Consider the following 23,255-nt stretch of genomic DNA (forward strand, 5'->3'; position numbering starts at 1 on the left):
TTCCTGGCCTTTGATATTACGCTTGAGGTGCTACATCCCCGACTGGAGGAACACCCTCACAGTGGAGTAGGAAGCTTTGTAAGTCTGCTTAACATCAGAGAAGATGTTAGAGAAGGTACTAGAGAAAAAGTATTTCTATTATAGGACAAACTCAGACTATCTTTTACGAAGCATATTCATTGTAGTTACACTGTGCCTAATTACACGTACCAATTCTTTTTTCACTTTGATCATGATATAATTCCAAAATTATGGATTTTTTTATGTGACAATATAGTCACAATTATCTTTCTCTATTCTAGTTCTAGAAATGATGGTTTTAGCTAAAGTATATTACTGCCAAGTCTGTTTGTCAGACCATAAAATTTGGATGGTTATATTATCATATGTTAGTTACTACCGTAGAAAACCATATGTTCGTTACTACCGTAGAAAACCATATGTTCGTTACTAACGTAGAAAACCATATGTTCGTTACTAACGTACAAAACCATATGTTCGTTACTACCATAGAAAACCATATGTTGTTACTAACGTAGAAAACCATATGTTCGCTACTACCGTAGAAAACCATATGTTCGTTACTAACGTAGAAAACCATATGTTCGCTATTACCGTAGAAAACCATATGTTCGTTACTACCGTAGAAAAACATGATCAGTGAGGGGTTGCCAACATACTACAGTAACTGTAATATCAGAAAACGTGATTTCTTCAAACGAATACTGAAGTCAGACCAAATTGAGACTGAAATAAATCAGCTGGTCATCGTAGGAACTGACCTGGTGAGAGAGTGAGGAGGAGAATGGCGCCATGGCGTACAGCCAGCCAGGGTCCCAGCTGGTAGTGAGCTGAGCCAGCTTCCACAACACGGAGATGACGCCATGATCTGACCCGTACATCAACACTGACAACTTCGTACCTTCAGCTCCATAGCTGTAGTTGGAGGTGGTTATTGCAAAGTTATCACTAATGTGTTTTCAACATCTTTTGTCCGCAAACAAAATGAAATTGTGTTGTATAAATCTTCCGTTATAAATCTTTTGTTTTTTTTACATTATTCTAAGAGAGAATAATTTACAAAAATCTATGCACAAATCTACCTTCCTTTATTGAAAATACTAAGAATACACAGCTGATCAACATGAAATCTTCATATGATTGTGACATTCCGAATTACATTTAAAAAAAATAAATATCTTTTAACTGATTGGTGGATTCCAACTCTGAAATGGTCAAGTTTTCATATCATCGGCTTCAGCTGAATTTCAGCTTGCATTACTTACATGTGATACCAAAACGTAAGGCAACGTTCTGCGGATATGATTGGTGACAATCTTTCACTCATAAGCCACGCCCGGTTACCCACAAGATTCTGGTCAGCCTCAATGAAGACAAACCCTCCCTGGAGGGGAGAGAATACGGGTTAGAGCTTACTTACTCAATGCTGTTGGAGAAGAGTAACAAGTATGAACCACGGAACAAGACATCTTAACTCCTTGTCAGCATCTCAAGTTTGGACCGGGTACACCAGATCTACTTTATGACAATATATAAATCTTGCGTTACAACTCTTATGACAAACTATGCAGACATGTGTGGCTGACTAAAATGAAACATAACTAAATGAATGTAATATAAATAAACCTGCAGACATCTCTAAGGATAAATAAAATAGATATGTTAGATGTATGCCAACTTTGGTTTGTTAATAAAAGGTAGTCAAACATATTCTTGAAGTAGACTGAAGATTATCATTAATCATCTTGAACAGTATAGGTAATTTTGTAAAGGAAAGTGTTGGAATACTGATGACACATACGTCGTTTGAGATTTCTGATGAGACACTTATTCCAGGAAAGTGGTTCGTAACTTGGAGTCCACCGACCCCCAGGGGGTACATAACGGCTCGTAGAGGTATGGGGGCGGGGATGCAAGTCATTGAAGTGACGTGTTTAAGCAGAACACAACTTTCACACAGATGATGATTACTCAAAGTTGTATCATTTTGGCAACATTTATCCATACAACAGTAAAGAAAAATATACAAATCTATTCTGAATAAGTCCCCATTCGAAGGGGGTAGACAATGTCATTGTAATCCTGTCATCAACATAGAGGAACAATTGAAGCTGCACAGGAAACTTCCGCTAGTAGCGTCAGCATATTTCAGACCCCTACTCCGCCGCTGGCAGGGAACTAGCGCCGGGCAGTGGGAGAGGTAGTGAAGGGCCGGCTTTGATTGGAGACACACACTAGTCTCCCCGCTAACGTGTATTCTCATCCTTTGTTGTCAAGCTTAGAAATTAATGTACCTTTTTAACGTAGGCTTTAATTGCAAGTCTCAGAAGATTCAGGATTGATACCATACACTGAGGCTAAGGTCTACACCACTGCTCTATGCGATGCAACATTCGGGATGAACATTTCAAGTTGACTGTAGTCAATGATTGAGATGACGATGTTCAAGATTCATTATGAAAATAACTTGAAAGAACAGTTCGGGAGGTGGAGCGGAAAAGTTCCTTGTCGTGCTTGATATGAACGAGTTCGTGAGGAATATGTAAAGTAGAAGTGATAATTATAGAAAGGGCTACAAGAGGATGACGTTAAATTAATAGTAGAAAAGGGCACAAACTGAATATGAACACCAGTGTGTAGATCTCAAGCTTCAACACGGAGATGTACATTGATAAATGATGTTTAGGTAGAGAGAAGTCAAGGTACACAAGTGTTTTACTTGATATATTTTTGATATGAAAGAATTTGATAGGCTAATGTGTATGATGTGACGGGTAAGGTGGGACTTATCACATTATATTCCAACAGTACGAAGTTAATCCTTCACTTTAAAAGTCCAAGGACTAGAAAGGTTGATGAAAACGTAAAGGTAAAAATTGAGAAACAAAGGAATGAAAGTACAAAAGTTTTAGAAGTTAAATAACAGTTCAGGGTAAGACAAGGTGATATGAAGGCATTTGGAGAGTGTAGTATTAGCCAAGACTCTCACAAGAGAAATGTAAAGCTCAAAGAGTAGATCTTACAAAGAGAGGAGTGGCGCAGAGAAACGAAGATTTATGGAAGATGGTTGCTGAGAAAGAGTGAGTATGGAGAAGGCTGATTTTTCCAAATATGTAGATTCTGAAAACTGGAAAACCATTCCCCTACCACGGGCAGTTCCCTGTTACTGTCCGAGAGGAAGCCTTTGTTCGGTATCGGGTTAAAACTATTTTATCTCCCAGAATATGTTTAATTCCTGAGGATTCACCATATTCGATTACTATACCTCTGAGATCACTTGCTACTGGTCAGTATAGGCCCAACAATAAAACTGGAATTAGTTCAAGTCGATGACTTATTAACCTGGTGTTCATGTGTCGGGCAACAGCTGGCAGACCATTGGTCGCTCACCAACCAATGGCATCTGTGCGTAGATCCTGTTACTATGTAAACTTAAGGCAAGGATTTCCGGAAAGGGAGTGGGAGAAGAAAAGGATGGCAGACAACATGCACGTTTTTTTTAGTCTGCACAATCCACATTACTCACTTATGGACGTGCCACATGAAAATCAATATGGCCACATGGTAGAGACCCCAGAAAAAAACAGGAAAAAAATTGAAAAAAAAGTTAAAAAAGGACTCAACCCGTAGTGACAACTTTGCTCTGGAAGGGATCAACTTCAAGGCCGGTTCTCGTTCTCTTTCTCATACATGTTAACGATCTTGATGGAGTGTAACATATGAAGGCTCACTGGTAACAACTCTACATCTGACGCTGTACGTTTGCTGCTCTAAACTGATATAAATACACAGCTTCATATAATGGTAGTGAAAACGGGAGGGCAAGCAACGGTATGACTTTTGTTGATTTACCTTAAAAGTGAGGTTAAAAGATGTTCTAATTTAAGTATCCACAATTCTCAAAGGCTTCGATAATCTTGACCTAAGCAGTTACTTAAGGCTTGATTCATCTGATTCAGTTGTGGTAATGGATACGAAATAACAGGCAAATGCTTTCCTTCGAATGATCCATAGTTCTTTTTTCTTCAATAGAATCGTTAAGATATGGAATCATTTTCCCAGTGAGTTGCTGAATGCAGTATATTAGACCGTTTTAAGAACTGATTTGATGAATATTATGCTTCACATCCATAACTAACGTCACTCTCTGCGTCTCCTCAGTTCCATGAAAAGTTTGCTTATTTTTCTCCTGGAAACATCTGTATGCCTTTTTCTCTTGCGACACGCCACACTAATTTGTAAGTTTCTAACATTTACAATCAGCCTCGAACAGACCCAATGATCTGTTGCTGTTTGAATTTCTTCGCATTCATTAGTATGTTCTCCGTAAATATTTACAGGAGGAATTAAAGCAATAAAAGAAACATATACTCCACTGTAAACAAAACCAAATACTCATTTTGCTTACCAGATTATTCCTGAGGGTAGAGTCCCAGTAAGGTCGTGTGGCAAGGGTCAGCTCCCCGGGAGCAGCCAGTTGCCACTCCATATCACCGAGCTTCTCGTTGGCGTACCAGGAACACAAGTCATGCTCGAAAGTACACGATGCAGGGGAGTTGCATGCTCCAGGAGTCAGCCTCACATTATCAAGGGCAAAGGTGGAGTAAATATCGTTCATGTTGCTGCCTATAGTGCCTTGAAAGGCTAGACGAAAAGGCTTCACTGATGGCTCCAAATCAAGCTGTCAGTGAGAAATATAATAATCTTAATTACGCAGTAATGATAAATCTTCTTTTGCAAGAAAACATTAATGGACTGTTAGATACAGGAATTACACAGAACTTCAAAATATATCAGTTGAAGAGCAACTTCTTAACATTAGTCTCTATGATGTGGGTTAGAGAGTGGTATCTTATCTATCATTAAATTCTTTACTTTTCCATTTTTTATGCAAAGAAGACTTGAATATCCTCCTTAACACATAACACATACTGGCTACATGGCTGCTTGTTTCTTCTGATTTTAGGTATACAGACTACTAGGGTCATTAAGAACCTAAATGTTATTTGGAACTAGCAAGTAAGATAACAAAATACCTATGACGATATATACTCTGACAGGAAGTATAGCCTTATCATGCATACCATCAATGCAGATTACATCTAAAAGGGGAATTATATTGTCATTGTTCATTGAAGTGTTTCTCTGAAAAATTATGAGTTAGTGAAGGAATAGATTATCTCAAAGCTTCATGATTACACGTTAAAGTTACTAATGTCTTCTAGAAATGAAAGTTAACAAGATAGATTGATTACATTTATATATTTCATTTACTTTATCTTAATTGATTTTAATGTTTATATGTTTCGTTTCATTACCATACATGGAATTTGGCTAATTTCTCAAACTTATATCATGTCATACCTGCACTGTGACCCAGTTAGGCCCAAGATCCTGCTTTATACGAAGAAGCAAGTGTCCATCATCTATGGTTCCTTCTCCAACATTAAAAACATCCAAGGCAGCGTCTTGATCAATAGCAGAGTGCATGTGGACTTGGAATGATGCACAGTGTGGTTCAGACAAGCGGTACTCTGTTGTATATAAGACACCCCGGGAGCCCTGTCAACGAAAACATTTTTGCAGATATAAATATATAAACGTCCACAAAGTGCTATACATGAATGGCATACGAAAAACAGAAGCTCCAAGATTTCGACCGTATTTCAAGCCATCATTAAAACTACAACGTCAGCTGAAACAGAATATATGTTACAAAATTAACACTTTAGCCGAGGAACTTATTGACCTAAGGAACATGTATTGGTTGACCAATAAGGGCAAGATGAAGTGTAAGTGACCAGTCTCTTAACGTGGGTAAATATGGCAGCTTCGCCGCGGCGCAGCTCTGAAGCTTCCTTAATCTCGTCACTTAACAAGTATCTAGTGAGAATCTCAACTAATTCATACACACTTTCCTTCAGATTCATAATACTGGTAACTTTATTTGTAAAGGACTGTACAATAAGCATTTCTGAACGTGACATGCAACAGTATACAAATCTTGACTGTTCTCAGTTTGTTAGGCACGAAAAAATTTCTGCATGTTTGGGAACTGTACTTAATTCAGAGGTTGTCCTTACTGAATGTCCACGTTGTTCAATCTTTTCTAAAGATTTCCTAGTTTGACCAACACTTGCCTTACTACAGGTCTTACAGGGAACTGAGTAAACACCGGATTTCTCATTAGATGACGAAATATTATGTTTTATGGTAGAGGTATTGTGTCATCGTAGTGCCATTGTTTTAATATTGATATTGACTTTCACTGGTCTCATTATACTATAAAGGGATAAAAGTCACTTATAAGGTAGAACCAAAGTAATTTTGTCAATGTAAATATCGTCCTCGACATTAAATCAGCAGGTTTTCTTCGCATTTCTTTGTAAACTTCTGTGGAAAATTGTTTCTATGCAATATCATGTGTACACAATTTCTCCCTTCAAGGAATACTTCAATGAAAACAGAAATGTTTACTGATTTATGATTCATCACTATTCATTGCAATGGATCCGGCGGTCCGATGCCGTTTGAATTCCTATGTATGTCTTGTGAGTACTAATAATGATAACCATAATGATGATAACTTCTAGAATTAGAACGGAAGAAACCAAACGAGGAGTGCGCACCCTCTTCGAAGGTTCAGGCTGAATGTGTGTGGCTGTAACCAAGATGAGAGGAAGGAAAAGATAAGGAGCATGTTTGAGGTAAGGAGCCTGGATGTTCTGGCTTTGAGTAAAACAAAGCTTAAGGGTAAAGGGGAGAAATGGTATGAAAATATCTTTAATGGGTAAAGTCAGAGGTTAGTGTGTGAGCGAGAGCTAGGAAAAGGTTGCAGCGCAAAGAAGTGAGCCCCAGACTGATGTGGGTAAAAATGAAAATAGATTACGAGAGGTGGGTGATCATTAGTGCCATACAATTAGCCAGCAGAGGACTGGGGAGGAGAAATGAATGTTTTAAGAGATGAGTGTATGTGTCAGCAGTTTTGTTGAGAGAAATCGGGTACCAGTGATAGGTTATTTGAGTCCGAGAGTGGATAGTATTGCAGCTCAGAGTATAACTGAGGGGCATAAAGTAATAATTGTTGTGAAAGGATGGACTGAATAGCTTTTGGAATGGTGTGCTGAAAAAAGTTTGGCGATTGGAAATCCCTGGTTAAAAAAAAGAGGAGTAAGTATATTGGATTATGTATTAATCAATAAGTGTAATAAATAGAGATCTGAATGCATTGAAAATGGCAGCTGGTGGGATGCCTGATCACTTCTGGTGGTGGCGAGGGTGAAAGTTTCTAGAGGCTTTAAGAAAAAATGAAAAGATATGAGTAAGAGGAGGATAATGAAACAGTGGACTTAGGAAAGAGGTTTTTATGAAGAAATCCAGGAGAGACTATGTAAAGAATGACATAAGAAACCAGTGGAGTGGGTGAAAATTGGAAGGTATTTAGGGAACCTATGCAAACATGTGCGAGAGAAGTGTGTAAGGTATGTAGGTTAGAAGGAGTAGTGAGTGGTGGGATGACGAAGTAAAGTTACTAATGAAAGGGGAGAGAGAGTTGTATGGGCGTTACCTATAGGGAAGGAGTGGAAAAATGGGGAATGCACAAGAGACAGTGACAGGAGGTCAAAGGGAACGTACGATGGCCGAAGTCGAGGGTAGATAATGGACTGAGTAAGAGAGTATCAGTAAACTTGAGGGAGAAAGATGGCAGCATCAGTGAAGGTAGCAAATGGGAAAATGGTAACATGTAAGGATAAGATGAAAAGGAGCTGAAGTGTCTTAAAGGATTTTCGAAAGGGTTTGATGAGGGTGGCAGATATGGGTTACATGGGGTGGGGAGGTATGGAAAGTGGGAGAATCATGATAAGTGGTTTGGTGAAAAGATAAGAGGTGGTGAAAGCCTTACATGAGATGATAGCAAGGAGTCTAGAGTGAATGAGACTGAAATCGAACTTTCCTAGAAAGTTGACTGTGATATCCATTGTTTAGTTTCGATTTAATTTGCAGCGTATATGGCTGAAAGTGAGGTACTTAATGGTTGGTGGAAGGCATGCATTGTGCCTGTATGTAAAGGCAACGAGCTGGAAAATGAATGTTCCAAATACAGAGGTACAATTATGTTAAATGCATCAGGCAAACTGCATGGAAGTGGTGACAGAGGGTGGTGGTATGCATGTAGCACTCAACTGGGAAGGAATAATGTAGCTTCGGGATAGTTCAGGATGCATGATTGTGGTTCTTGCTCTGAAGAAATTTGTGTGAGAAATATTTAGAGAAGCAATAGGATCCGTATGTGGTATTAACAGTTGTGGAAAAAGCGTTATGAGAGGATCAACAGAGATGCTTTTATGGAAGGAATTACGAATATAGGGTGTGGGAGGAGAGCTTTATCAAGAGAGTGAGGCGTGAAGGTGTGTGTACGAGCAGGACAAGGGAATAGAACCACTTGTGCAGTCTATCAGGGGTAAGGCGGCTAAAGTATGGATGAGTTACCGTTAGCTGATGACACGATGGCAGATTCAGTCCAGAAACTACAGATTTTGGTTCCTAAGTTTGGAAGTTTATGAAAGGAGGAAGTTGAGAGTAAACATGAATAAAAGCAAAGCTATTAGATGGAAGAGCACCAAGACGTGGGAGTGGGGAGGTGGTAGAGCGCCAGGACGTGGGGGTGAGGAAGTGGTAGAGCGCCAGGGTGGGGGAGTGGGGAGGTGGTAGAGCGCCAGGGCGGGTGAGTGGGGAGGTGGTAGAGCGCCAAGGCGCGGAAGTGGGGAGGTGGAAAAGTTCTGCACTATGTGGGTAATATCCAACGGGTAAAATAGCATGATGGTCAGTAAAGTAGCATGATGGTCAGTACAGTAACATAATGGTCAGTAAAGTAACATGATGGTCAGTAAAGTAGCATGATGGTCAGTAAAGTAGCATGATGGTCAGTAAAGTAACATAATGGTCAGTAAAGTAACATGATGGTCAGTAAAGTAGCATGAAGGTCAGTAAAGTAACATCATGGTCAGTAAAGTAACATGATGGTCAGTAAAGCAGCATGATGGTCAGTAAAGTAACATGATGGTCAGTACAGTAACATAATGGACAGTACAGTAACATAATGGACAGTACAGTAACATAATGGTCAGTAAAGTAACATGATGGTCAGTAAAGTAGCATGAAGGTCAGTAAAGTAACATCATGGTCAGTAAAGTAACATGATGGTCAGTAAAGCAGCATGATGGTCAGTAAAGTAGCATGATGGTCAGTAAAGTAACATGATGGTCAGTAAAGTAGCATGATGGTCAGTACAGTAACATAATGGTCAGTACAGTAACATAATGGTCAGTACAGTAACATGATGGTCAATAAAGCAGCATGATGGTCAGTAAAGTAGCATGATGGTCAGTAAAGAAGCATGATGGTCAGTAAAGTAGCATGATGGTCAGTAAAGCAGCATGATGGTCAGTAAAGTAGCATGAAGGTCAGTAAAGTAGCATGATGGTCAGTACAGTAACATAATGGTCAGTAACGTAACATGATGGTCAGTAAAGCAGCATGATGGTCAGTAATGCAGCATGATGGTCAGTAAAGTAGCATGATGGTCAGTAAAGCAGCATGATGGTCAGTAAAGTAGCATGATGGTCAGTAAGGTAAGATGGTCAGTAAAATAACATGATGGTCAGTAATATAGCATGATGGTCAGTAAAGTAGCATGATGGACAGTAAAGTAACATGATGGTCAGTAAAGTAACATGATAAAGTAACTTGATGGTCAGTAAAGTAACATGGTGTGTACATTGAAGAGTAGATTGTTGTAATAATATCGTATTCTGTTTCATGAGAGACACAATGTACTGGGCAACATATATTGAGATTAAGAAGACTTAGGAATTATATTATCGCAATGCCGGTAACAGTAAAGATTTCTATGATTCATTGAGTAAAAATGTGTAATAAATTTCTAACCTAACCTGTAAAACACACAAAAAGGGTAATTATTAACCTCTGGAGCTGAGGCGTTGAGGAAGATGTAATAATCATGTGCGTGAGATTCTACTGGCAGGTAAGGATCGTCATGGCCGACATCATCATGCCATATCCAGTCAATGTCGTCTGCCACCTCCTCCTGCTCAAACCCACATAAGCCAAGTGTGAATGAACAGGAAAGATCCTCCTCCCTAGGACATCTCGTGTCTGAGACCTGTAACGTTTAAAACTATGATAAAGATAAGACCATGATAAAGATAAGACCATGATGAAGATAAGACCATGATTAAGATAAAACCACGATAAAGATAAAACCATGATAAAGAAATTACTGAAAGTAAATTTATCTGAATTGTATATTACAGATTGAATCATGAATATTTTCGGCATACATGCTATACAGGAAGAAATGACTAGTATTATCCAACAGCGATTATTTTTAAAGAGGAATCTTCAATTCCAATCCATGTGTAGTCATATGATATACATTTATTTGGATGATATTAGTACGATACTTTCCTTCAAATCATCAATAGAGGCATCTCCATCTTGGCGGTCAGTTATCTCAGCTTCAATAGTGATTACAAACAGATCATCTATGGTCCCAGCTGGCACTTCTCTTTCTACCAAGACCCATACGTCTTGTAAGGGATAATCTCGACGCAAAAGCTCTACGACTTGCGGCCCATCTCTCGCCTGGGCGGAGAGTGATGACAATACATTAGCATAAAGAATACATTAATCTATCAATTCAGAACAAGATATTGGTAGATAGGTATAGCTTATCAATATCAGCTCTTCGTTTGCATCTAAAGCGAATTAACTTATGTATATCCAGAGTCAAACATTCCAGCTACTGAAGATCTGTATAACCCACGTTGCAAGTCCAACAACTACACTTGGGATATTTCATGACAAACTCCACTGTACGTGTTAGTTCAGTTATATGAAAGGCTCTTTACCTACGATAACATATAGGTGTCTGTGGAGTATGGACATGTACAGGAATTTTTACGGAGAGAGAGAGAGAGAGAGAGAGAGAGAGAGAGAGAGAGAGAGAGAGAGAGAGAGAGATAGATAGATAGATAGATAGATAGATAGATAGAGAGAGAGAGAGAGAGAGAGAGAGAGAGAGAGAGAGAGAGAGAGAGAGAGAGAGAGAGAGAGAGAGAGAGAGAACATATCGGTGGGACGAATCTTCAAAGTGATACTCGATGGAGGCAGGCAAATGGGATGTGCGAGGCTCCACGTCATGGAATTTGATGGGTTAAGCACTATGGAAGTCGCATAAGACTTACTGCGGGCTTCAGCCACACATGTGATATATATATATATATATATATATATATATATATATATATATATATATATATATATATATATATATATATATATCACAGTGTTTTGGGAGCAGCTGAATGAGTGTGTTATTGGTTTTGATGCACGAGACCAGGTTATAGTGTTGGGTGATTTGAATGCAAAGGTGAGTAATGTGGCAGTTGAGGGAATAATTGGTATACATGGGGTGTTCAGTGTTGTAAATGGAAATGGTGAAGAGCTTGTAGATTTATGTGCTGAAAAAGGACTGATGATTGGGAATACCTGGTTTAAAAAGCGAGATATACATAAGTATACTTATGTAAGTAGGAGAGATGGCCAGAGAGCGTTATTGGATTACGTGTTAATTGACAGGCGCGCGAAAGAGAGACTTTTGGATGTTAATGTGCTGAGAGGTGCAACTGGAGGGATGTCTGATCATTATCTTGTGGAGGCTAAGGTGAAGATTTGTATGGGTTTTCAGAAAAGAAGAGTGAATGTTGGGGTGAAGAGGGTGGTGAGAGTAAGTGAGCTTGGGAAGGAGACTTGTGTGAGGAAGTACCAGGAGAGACTGAGTACAGAATGGAAAAAGGTGAGAACAATGGAAGTAAGGGGAGTGGGGGAGGAATGGGATGTATTTAGGGAATCAGTGATGGATTGCGCAAAAGATGCTTGTGGCATGAGAAGAGTGGGAGGTGGGTTGATTAGAAAGGGTAGTGAGTGGTGGGATGAAGAAGTAAGAGTATTAGTGAAAGAGAAGAGAGAGGCATTTGGACGATTTTTGCAGGGAAAAAAATGAAATTGAGTGGGAGACGTATAAAAGAAAGAGACAGGAGGTCAAGAGAAAGGTGCAAGAGGTGAAAAAAAGGGCAAATGAGAGTTGGGGTGAGAGAGTATCATTAAATTTTAGGGAGAATAAAAAGATGTTCTGGAAGGAGGTAAATAAAGTGCGTAAGACAAGGGAGCAAATGGGAACTTCAGTGAAGGGCGCAAATGGGGAGGTGATAACAAGTAGTGGTGATGTGAGAAGGATATGGAGTGAGTATTTTGAAGGTTTGTTGAATGTGTTTGATGATAGAGTGGCAGATATAGGGTGTTTTGGTCGAGGTGGTGTGCAAAGTGCGAGGGTTAGGGAAAATGAGTTGGTAAACAGAGAAGAGGTAGCAAAAGCTTTGCGGAAGATGAAAGCCGGCAAGGCAGCAGGTTTGGATGGTATTGCAGTGGAATTTATTAAAAAAGGGGGTGACTGTATTGTTGACTGGTTGGTAAGGTTCTTTAATGTGTGTATGACTCATGGTGAGGTGCCTGAGGATTGGCGGAATGCGTGCATAGTGCCATTGTACAAAGGCAAAGGGGATAAGAGTGAGTGCTCAAATTACAGAGGTATAAGTTTGTTGAGTATTCCTGGCAAATTATATGGGAGGGTATTGATTGAGAGGGTGAAGGCATGTACAGAGCATCAGATTGGGGAAGAGCAGTGTGGTTTCAGAAGTGGTAGAGGATGTGTGGATCAGGTGTTTGCTTTGAAGAATGTATGTGAGAAATACTTAGAAAAGCAAATGGATTTGTATGTAGCATTTATGGATCTGGAGAAGGCATATGATAGAGTTGATAGAGATGCTCTGTGGAAGGTATTAAGAATATATGATGTGGGAGGCAAGTTGTTAGAAGCAGTGAAAAGTTTTTATCGAGGATGTAAGGCATGTGTACGTGTAGGAAGAGAGGAAAGTGATTGGTTCTCAGTGAATGTAGGTTTGCGGCAGGGGTGTGTGATGTCTCCATGGTTGTTTAATTTGTTTATGGATGGGGTTGTTAGGGAGGTGAATGCAAGAGTTTTGGAAAGAGGGGCAAGTATGAAGTCTGTTGGGGATGAGAGAGCTTGGGAAGTGAGTCAGTTGTTGTTCGCTGATGATACAGCGCTGGTGGCTGATTCATGTGAGAAACTGCAGAAACTGGTGACTGAGTTTGGTAAAGTGTGTGAAAGAAGAAAGTTAAGAGTAAATGTGAATAAGAGCAAGGTTATTAGGTACAGTAGGGTTGAGGGTCAATTCAATTGGGAGGTGAGTTTGAATGGAGAAAAACTGGAGGAAGTGAAGTGTTTTAGATATCTGGGAGTGGATCTGGCAGCGGATGGAACCATGGAAGCGGAAGTGCATCATAGGGTGGGGGAGGGGGCGAAAATTCTGGGAGCCTTGAAGAATGTGTGGAAGTCGAGAATATTATCTCGGGAGGCAAAAATGGGTATGTCTGAAGGAATAGTGGTTCCAACAATGTTGTATGGTTGCGAGGCGTGGACTATGGATAGAGTTGTGCGCAGGAGGATGGATGTGCTGGAAATGAGATGTTTGAGGACAATGTGTGGTGTGAGGTGGTTTGATCGAGTAAGTAACGTAAGGGTAAGAGAGATGTGTGGAAATAAAAAGAGCGTGGTTGAGAGAGCAGAAGAGGGTGTTTTTAAATGGTTTGGTCACATGGAGAGAATGAGTGAGGAGAGATTGACCAAGAGGATATATGTGTCGGAGGTGGAGGGAACGAGGAGAAGAGGGAGACCAAATTGGAGGTGGAAAGATGGAGTGAAAAAGATTTTGAGTGATCGGGGCCTGAACATGCAGGAGGGTGAAAGGAGGGCAAAGAATAGAGTGAATTGGAGCGATGTGGTATACCGGGGTTGACGTGCTGTCAGTGGATTGAATCAAGGCATGTGTATGGGGGTGGGTTGGGCAATTTCTTTCGTCTGTTTCCTTGCGCTACCTCGCAAACGCGGGAGACAGCGACAAAGCAAAAAAAGAAAAAAAAAAAAAATATATATATATACATATATATATATATATATATATATATATATATATATATATATATATATATATATATATATATATATATAGCGTTAAGAACAGAGGACTGGGCCTTTGTGGAATATCCTCACCTTGCCCCCCTCTGTTCCTTCTTTTGGAAAATTAAAAAAAAACGAGAGGGGAGGATTTCCAGCCTCCCGCTCCCTCCTCTTTTAGTCGCCTTCTACGACACGCAGGGAATACGTGGGAAGTACTCTTAATCCCCTATCCCCAGGGATAATATATATATATATATATATATATATATATATATATATATATATATATATATATATATATATATATATATATATATATATATTTTTTTTTTTTTTCCAAAAGAAGGAACAGAGAACGAGGCCAGGTGAGGATATTCCCTCAGAGGCCCAGTCCTCTGTTCTTAACGCTACCTTGCTAACGAATTTGAAAAAAAAAAAAAAAATATATATATATATATATATATATATATATATATATATATATATATATATATATATATATATATTATTAAATTTATTATTATATTTATTAAAAAAGGGGGTGACTGTATTGTTGACTGGTTGGTAAGGTTATCTAATGTATGTATGACTCATGGTTAGGTGCCTGAGGATTGGCGGAATGCGTGCATAGTGCCATTGTACAAAGGCAAAGGGGATAAGAGTGAGTGCTCAAATTACAGAGGTATAAGTTTGTTGAGTATTCCTGGGAAATTATATGGGAGGGTATTGATTGAGAGGGTGAAGGCATGTACAGAGCATCAGATTGGGGAAGAGCAGTGTGGTTTCAGAAGTGGTAGAGGATGTGTGGATCAGGTGTTTGCTTTGAAGAATGTATGTGAGAAATACTTAGAAAAGCAAATGGATTTGTATGTAGCATTTATGGATCTGGAGAAGGCATATGATAGAGTTGATAGAGATGCTCTGTGGAAGGTATTAAGAATATATGGTGTGGGAGGCAAGTTGTTAGAAGCAGTGAAAAGTTTTTATCGAGGATGTAAGGCATGTGTACGTGCAGGAAGAGAGGAAAGTGATTGGTTCTCAGTGAATGTAGGTGTGCGGCAGGGGTGTGTGATGTCTCCATGGTTGTTTAATTTGTTTATGGATGGGGTTGTTAGGGAGGTGAATGCAAGAGTTTTGGAAAGAGGGGCAAGTATGAAGTCTGTTGGGGATGAGAGAGCTTGGGAAGTGAGTCAGTTGTTGTTCGCTGATGATACAGCGCTGGTGGCTGATTCATATGAGAAACTGCAGAAGCTGGTGACTGAGTTTAGTAAAGTGTGTGAAAGAAGAAAGTTAAGAGTAAATGTGAATATGAGCAAGGTTATTAGGTACAGTAGGGTTGAGGGTCAAGTCAATTGGGAGGTGAGTTTGAATGGAGAAAAACTGGAGGAAGTGAAGTGTTTTAGATATCTGGGAGTGGATCTGGCAGCAGATGGAACCATGGAAGCGGAAGTGGATCATAGGGTGGGGGAGGGGGCGAAAATTCTGGGAGCCTTGAAGAATGTGTGGAAGTCGAGAACATTATTTCGGAAAACAAAAATGGTATGTTTGAAGGAATAGTGGTTCCAGCAATGTTGTATGGTTGCGAGGCGTGGGCTATGGATAGAGTTGTGCGCAGGAGGATGGATGTGCTGGAAATGAGATGTTTGAGGACAATGTGTGGTGTGAGGTGGTTTGATCGAGTAAGTAACGTAAGGGTAAGAGAGATGTGTGGAAATAAAAAGAGCGTGGTTGAGAGAGCAGAAGAGGGTGTTTTGAAATGGTTTGGGCACATGGAGAGAATAAGTGAGGAAAGATTGACCAAGAGGATATATGTGCCGGAAGTGGAGGGAACGAGGAGAAGAGGGAGACCAAATTGGAGGTGGAAAGATGGAGTGAAAAAGATTTTGTGTGATCGGGGCCTGAACATGCAGGAGGGTGAAAGGAGGGCAAGGAATAGAGTGAATTGGAGCGATGTGGTATACCGGGATTGACGTGCTGTCAGTGGATTGAATCAAGGCATGTGAAGCGTCTGGGGTAAACCATGGAAAGCTGTGTAGGTATGTATATTTGCGTGTGTGGACGTATGTATATACATGTGTATGGGGGTGGGTTGGGCCATTTCTTTCGTCTGTTTCCTTGCGCTACCTCGCAAACGCGGGAGACAGCGACAAAGCAAAAAAAAAAAAAAAATGTATATATATATATATATATATATATATATATATATATATATATATATATATATATATATATATATATATATACTTAGAAAAACAAATGGATTTGTATGTAGCATTTATGGATCTGGAGAAGGCATATGATAGAGTTGATAGAGATGCTCTGTGGAAGGTTTTAAGAATATATTGTGTAGGAGGCATGTTGTTAGAAGCAGTAAAAAGTTTTTATCGAGGATGTAAGGCATGTGTACGTTAGGAAGAGAGGAAAGTGATTGGTTCTCAGTGAATGTAGGTTTGCGGCAGGGGTGTGTGATGTCTCTATGGTTGTTTAATTTGTTTATGGATGGGGTTGTTAGGGAGGTGAATGCAAGAGTTTTGGAAAGAGGTGCAAGTATGCAGTGTGTTGTGGATGAGAGAGCTTGGGAAGTGAGTCAGTTGTTGTTCGCTGATGATACAGCGCTGGTGGCTGATTCATGTAAGAAACTGCAGATGCTGGTGACTGAGTTTGGTAAAGTGTGTGAAAGAAGAAAGTTAAGAGTAAATGTGAATATGAGCAAGGTTATTAGGTACAGTAGGGTTGAGGGTCAAGTCAATTGGGAGGTGAGTTTGAATGGAGAAAAACTGGAGGAAGTAAAGTGTTTTAGATATCTGGGAGTGGAACTGGCAGCGGATGGAACCATGGAAGCGGAAGTGAGTCATAGGGTGGGGGAGGGGGCGAAAATTCTGAGAGCCTTGAAGAATGTTTGGAAGTCGAGAACATTATCTCGGAAAGCAAAAATGGGTATGTTTGAAGGAATAGTGGTTCCAACAATGTTGTATGGTTGCGAGGCGTGGGCTATGGATAGAGTTGTGAGCAGGAGGATGGATGTGCTGGAAATGAGATGTTTGAGGACAATGTGTGGTGTGAGGTGGTTTGATCGAGTAAGTAACGTAAGGGTAAGAGAGATGTGTGGAAATAAAAAGAGCGTGGTTGAGAGAGCAGAAGAGGGTGTTTTTAAATGGTTTGGTCACATGGAGAGAATGAGTGAGGAGAGATTGACCAAGAGGATATATGTGTCGGAGGTGGAGGGAACGAGGAGAAGAGGGAGACCAAATTGGAGGTGGAAAGATGGAGTGAAAAAGATTTTGAGTGATCGGGGCCTGAACATGCAGGAGGGTGAAAGGAGTGCAAAGAATAGAGTGAATTGGAGCGATGTGGTATACCGGGGTTGACGTGCTGTCAGTGGATTGAATCAAGGCATGTGTATGGGGGTGGGTTGGGCAATTTCTTTCGTCTGTTTCCTTGCGCTACCTCGCAAACGCGGGAGACAGCGACAAAGCAAAAAAAGAAAAAAAAAAAAAATATATATATATACATATATATATATATATATATATATATATATATATATATATATATATATATATATATATATATATATATAGCGTTAAGAACAGAGGACTGGGCCTTTGTGGAATATCCTCACCTTGCCCCCCTCTGTTCCTTCTTTTGGAAAATTAAAAAAAAACGAGAGGGGAGGATTTCCAGCCTCCCGCTCCCTCCTCTTTTAGTCGCCTTCTACGACACGCAGGGAATACGTGGGAAGTACTCTTAATCCCTATCCCCAGGGATAATATATATATATATATATATATATATATATATATATATATATATATATATATATATATATATATATATATATATGTATATATATATATATATATATATATATATATATATATATATATATATATATATATATATATATATATATATTTTTTTTTTTCCAAAAGAAGGAACAGAGAACGAGGCCAGGTGAGGATATTCCCTCAGAGGCCCAGTCCTCTGTTCTTAACGCTACCTTGCTAACGAATTTGAAAAAAAAAAAAAAATATATATATATATATATATATATATATATATATATATATATATATATATATATATATATATATTATTAAATTTATTATTATATTTATTAAAAAAGGGGGTGACTGTATTGTTGACTGGTTGGTAAGGTTATCTAATGTATGTATGACTCATGGTTAGGTGCCTGAGGATTGGCGGAATGCGTGCATAGTGCCATTGTACAAAGGCAAAGGGGATAAGAGTGAGTGCTCAAATTACAGAGGTATAAGTTTGTTGAGTATTCCTGGGAAATTATATGGGAGGGTATTGATTGAGAGGGTGAAGGCATGTACAGAGCATCAGATTGGGGAAGAGCAGTGTGGTTTCAGAAGTGGTAGAGGATGTGTGGATCAGGTGTTTGCTTTGAAGAATGTATGTGAGAAATACTTAGAAAAGCAAATGGATTTGTATGTAGCATTTATGGATCTGGAGAAGGCATATGATAGAGTTGATAGAGATGCTCTGTGGAAGGTATTAAGAATATATGGTGTGGGAGGCAAGTTGTTAGAAGCAGTGAAAAGTTTTTATCGAGGATGTAAGGCATGTGTACGTGCAGGAAGAGAGGAAAGTGATTGGTTCTCAGTGAATGTAGGTGTGCGGCAGGGGTGTGTGATGTCTCCATGGTTGTTTAATTTGTTTATGGATGGGGTTGTTAGGGAGGTGAATGCAAGAGTTTTGGAAAGAGGGGCAAGTATGAAGTCTGTTGGGGATGAGAGAGCTTGGGAAGTGAGTCAGTTGTTGTTCGCTGATGATACAGCGCTGGTGGCTGATTCATATGAGAAACTGCAGAAGCTGGTGACTGAGTTTAGTAAAGTGTGTGAAAGAAGAAAGTTAAGAGTAAATGTGAATATGAGCAAGGTTATTAGGTACAGTAGGGTTGAGGGTCAAGTCAATTGGGAGGTGAGTTTGAATGGAGAAAAACTGGAGGAAGTGAAGTGTTTTAGATATCTGGGAGTGGATCTGGCAGCAGATGGAACCATGGAAGCGGAAGTGGATCATAGGGTGGGGGAGGGGGCGAAAATTCTGGGAGCCTTGAAGAATGTGTGGAAGTCGAGAACATTATTTCGGAAAACAAAAATGGTATGTTTGAAGGAATAGTGGTTCCAGCAATGTTGTATGGTTGCGAGGCGTGGGCTATGGATAGAGTTGTGCGCAGGAGGATGGATGTGCTGGAAATGAGATGTTTGAGGACAATGTGTGGTGTGAGGTGGTTTGATCGAGTAAGTAACGTAAGGGTAAGAGAGATGTGTGGAAATAAAAAGAGCGTGGTTGAGAGAGCAGAAGAGGGTGTTTTGAAATGGTTTGGGCACATGGAGAGAATAAGTGAGGAAAGATTGACCAAGAGGATATATGTGCCGGAAGTGGAGGGAACGAGGAGAAGAGGGAGACCAAATTGGAGGTGGAAAGATGGAGTGAAAAAGATTTTGTGTGATCGGGGCCTGAACATGCAGGAGGGTGAAAGGAGGGCAAGGAATAGAGTGAATTGGAGCGATGTGGTATACCGGGATTGACGTGCTGTCAGTGGATTGAATCAAGGCATGTGAAGCGTCTGGGGTAAACCATGGAAAGCTGTGTAGGTATGTATATTTGCGTGTGTGGACGTATGTATATACATGTGTATGGGGGTGGGTTGGGCCATTTCTTTCGTCTGTTTCCTTGCGCTACCTCGCAAACGCGGGAGACAGCGACAAAGCAAAAAAAAAAAAAAAATGTATATATATATATATATATATATATATATATATATATATATATATATATATATATATATATATATATATACTTAGAAAAACAAATGGATTTGTATGTAGCATTTATGGATCTGGAGAAGGCATATGATAGAGTTGATAGAGATGCTCTGTGGAAGGTTTTAAGAATATATTGTGTAGGAGGCATGTTGTTAGAAGCAGTAAAAAGTTTTTATCGAGGATGTAAGGCATGTGTACGTTAGGAAGAGAGGAAAGTGATTGGTTCTCAGTGAATGTAGGTTTGCGGCAGGGGTGTGTGATGTCTCTATGGTTGTTTAATTTGTTTATGGATGGGGTTGTTAGGGAGGTGAATGCAAGAGTTTTGGAAAGAGGTGCAAGTATGCAGTGTGTTGTGGATGAGAGAGCTTGGGAAGTGAGTCAGTTGTTGTTCGCTGATGATACAGCGCTGGTGGCTGATTCATGTAAGAAACTGCAGATGCTGGTGACTGAGTTTGGTAAAGTGTGTGAAAGAAGAAAGTTAAGAGTAAATGTGAATATGAGCAAGGTTATTAGGTACAGTAGGGTTGAGGGTCAAGTCAATTGGGAGGTGAGTTTGAATGGAGAAAAACTGGAGGAAGTAAAGTGTTTTAGATATCTGGGAGTGGAACTGGCAGCGGATGGAACCATGGAAGCGGAAGTGAGTCATAGGGTGGGGGAGGGGGCGAAAATTCTGAGAGCCTTGAAGAATGTTTGGAAGTCGAGAACATTATCTCGGAAAGCAAAAATGGGTATGTTTGAAGGAATAGTGGTTCCAACAATGTTGTATGGTTGCGAGGCGTGGGCTATGGATAGAGTTGTGAGCAGGAGGGTGGATGTGCTGGAAATGAGATGTTTGAGGACAATATGTGGTGTGAGGTGGTTTGATCGAGTAAGTAATGTAAGGGTAAGAGAGATACGTGGAAATAAAAAGAGTGTGGTTGAGAGAGCAGAAGAGGGTGTTTTGAAATGGTTTGGTCACATGGAGAGAATGAGTGAGGAAAGATCGACAAAGAGGATATATGTGTCAGAGGTGGAGGGAACGAGGAGAAGTGGGAGACCAAATTTTAGGTGGAAAGATGGAGTGAAAAAGATTTTGAGTGATCGGGGCCTGAACATGCAGGAGGGTGAAAGGCGTGCAAGGAATAGAGTGAATTGGACCGGGGTCGACGTGCTGTCAATGGATTGAACCAGGGCATGTGAAGCGTCTGGGGTAAACCATGGAAAGTTGTGTGGGGCCTGGATGTGGAAAGGGAGCTGTGGTTTCGGTGCATTATTACATGACAGCTAGAGGCTGAGTGTGAACGAATGGGGCCTTTGGTGTCTTTTCCTAGCGCTACCTCGCACACATGAGGGGGGAGGGGGTTGCTATTCCATGTGTGGCGGGGTGGCGATGGGAACAAATAAAGCCAGACAGTATGAATTATGTACATGTGTATATATGTATATGTCTGTGTGTGTATATATGTGTACATTGAGATGTATAGGTATGTATATTTGCGTGTGTGGACGTGTATGTATATACATGTGTATGTGGGCGGGTTGGGCCATTCTTTCGTCTGTTTCCTTGCGCTACCTCGCTAACGCGGGAGACAGCGACAAAGCAAAATATATAAATATATATATATATATATATATATATATATATATATATATATATATATATATATATATATGAACAAAAAATCATGTGATATTTTCTAATTTTCCAGGCGGGTGTGTGTATGTGTGTGTGTGTGTGTCTGTGTGTGTAGGTAGGTGGGTGGTTGGGTGGGGGTGGGGGGTTTTCCCTGCGGCATCTCACTGTGTGAGGAGAAGTAAGGTTTTCTTAGCAAGTACATATGAGGGACAAGCAAGTTTTGATAAACCTGAAAAGATGAATCTGTTATAAGGGAAACAATAAAGAATAGAACAGCATTCCTTGAAGGTTGAGTGAAATTTGAACTAAGATACATCATTATGTATTTTCTCCAGTAGTCGACTTGGCATGGGCAAAATCCTGCCCCAGTCATGGTCATGATGTAACAGCGTGAGAAATGATGATGATGATGGAAGATTAATGTGAGTTCCTCAGGTGTTTGTAGACACGATGCTTCAAAATAGAAAATATATAGTTAGAGTGAAAGATAAAAGATATACGTAGTTAGAGTGAAAGACAAAATATATAGCTATAGTGCAAGACGAAAGATATAGTTAGAGTGCAAGACAATAGATATAGTTAGAGTGCAAGACAAAAGACATAGTTAGAGTGAAAGATAAAAGGTGGAAGAGAATTCCAAAGCGGCGCTGTGTGATGGAAGAAGGCGGCATCAATAGAGGTTAATCTTCCGTGTGTTTGGCATCTACATAGAAGCTAAGGGAAGAAGCAGCCAAACACGTGGCGTGGACCCAAGTCAAAGAAACGCGAAAAACAGCTCACGGAAACAGCGGCAGAGATGATACCTGTAGAACAGAGGGAAGAAAGGAACCACCACGGCAGATGGAGAGGGATGTGTGAAAAGAAGAGATAGCAATAAAGCTGATGAAGAGGTAGGCTTTTAATTTCATTCTGGCTAAGATAGACACACGTAAAAGAAAAGTAATCCCGGATGTGCAAGCAGCACTCTATCTGGACGATGTAAGCCCATGTAGATATGGAGTAGTTGCTCACAAGAACTGCTGTGTCTCTATAACACTTTACACTTTTGAAAACAGAAATTTCCAAGTTCATAATGTGGGATCTTTAATGCAGAGTGGATGATATGGTCATAAACAAAGTTCTTATGTTTGCACGGTTGTTGGTGCAGTTATGAAAATAAACAAAATAGACGAGTGAGAATTAAATAGATATAAGTGAAGAAACTGCTGCTTTGAAATGGTGAATTTGATCCAAGTTCTACTTCACCATTCTGTAATGTTACACAGGTCCGGATCATAAAGGAAAGCGTGTTCATAGCGAGAAAAAGAGACTATCAGAATGAGGAGCGAAGGGAAAGTGATGGAGTATGAAAAGTTGAATCCTCAACATAAGAGTGCAAAGGATTAGAAGAAAAACAAAACCATTTACGAAGAGAATAAAGAGTTTAAGCGATAGGACAGGATCCTGAGGGACACCAAAGTTGACAGGGTAAGAAGGAGATGTCGCTTCATCGTGAACTACCGCAATCGAACGGAAAGAAATTCATATATTCAAGTTTTGTAAACAAAACTTGTGCACTTTCGAAAACTTCAATGAAGTCGAGGACCACAACAAAAGAATCTCCAAAATCTCTGAGAGGAGGACCAGACGTAAATAACATAGGAAAGATCACCTGTAGGCTTTACTCTGCGAAAGCCATATCGGTGATCTAGGAGACGGGAATGAG

The 23,255-nt window shown here is 39.9% G+C and overlaps 2 protein-coding genes across 2 annotated transcripts in view; both read right to left on the reverse strand.

The window, feature by feature from the left end:
- LOC139750148 (MAM and LDL-receptor class A domain-containing protein 1-like) overlaps window positions 1–10,146 on the reverse strand; it is a 308,596-nt gene extending 298,450 nt beyond the window's left edge. Inside the window, 5 exon segments of the mRNA XM_071664474.1 lie at window positions 783–936; window positions 1,287–1,405; window positions 4,430–4,702; window positions 5,386–5,583; window positions 10,007–10,146. Of these exon segments, the coding sequence (XP_071520575.1) occupies window positions 783–936; window positions 1,287–1,405; window positions 4,430–4,702; window positions 5,386–5,511 (672 nt within the window). The 5' untranslated portion in view covers window positions 5,512–5,583; window positions 10,007–10,146.
- A 201-nt stretch (window positions 10,147–10,347) lies between these two features.
- The window catches only part of LOC139750161 (MAM and LDL-receptor class A domain-containing protein 1-like), a 212,290-nt gene continuing 199,382 nt past the window's right edge, over window positions 10,348–23,255 (reverse strand). The window contains exon 60 of the mRNA XM_071664505.1: window positions 10,348–10,686. Within this exon, the coding sequence (XP_071520606.1) occupies window positions 10,480–10,686 (207 nt within the window). The 3' untranslated portion in view covers window positions 10,348–10,479. The remainder of the gene's footprint in view (window positions 10,687–23,255) is intronic.

This window comes from Panulirus ornatus, chromosome 9 (assembly GCF_036320965.1).
Source record: "Panulirus ornatus isolate Po-2019 chromosome 9, ASM3632096v1, whole genome shotgun sequence".
Lineage (NCBI taxonomy): Eukaryota > Metazoa > Arthropoda > Malacostraca > Decapoda > Palinuridae > Panulirus > Panulirus ornatus.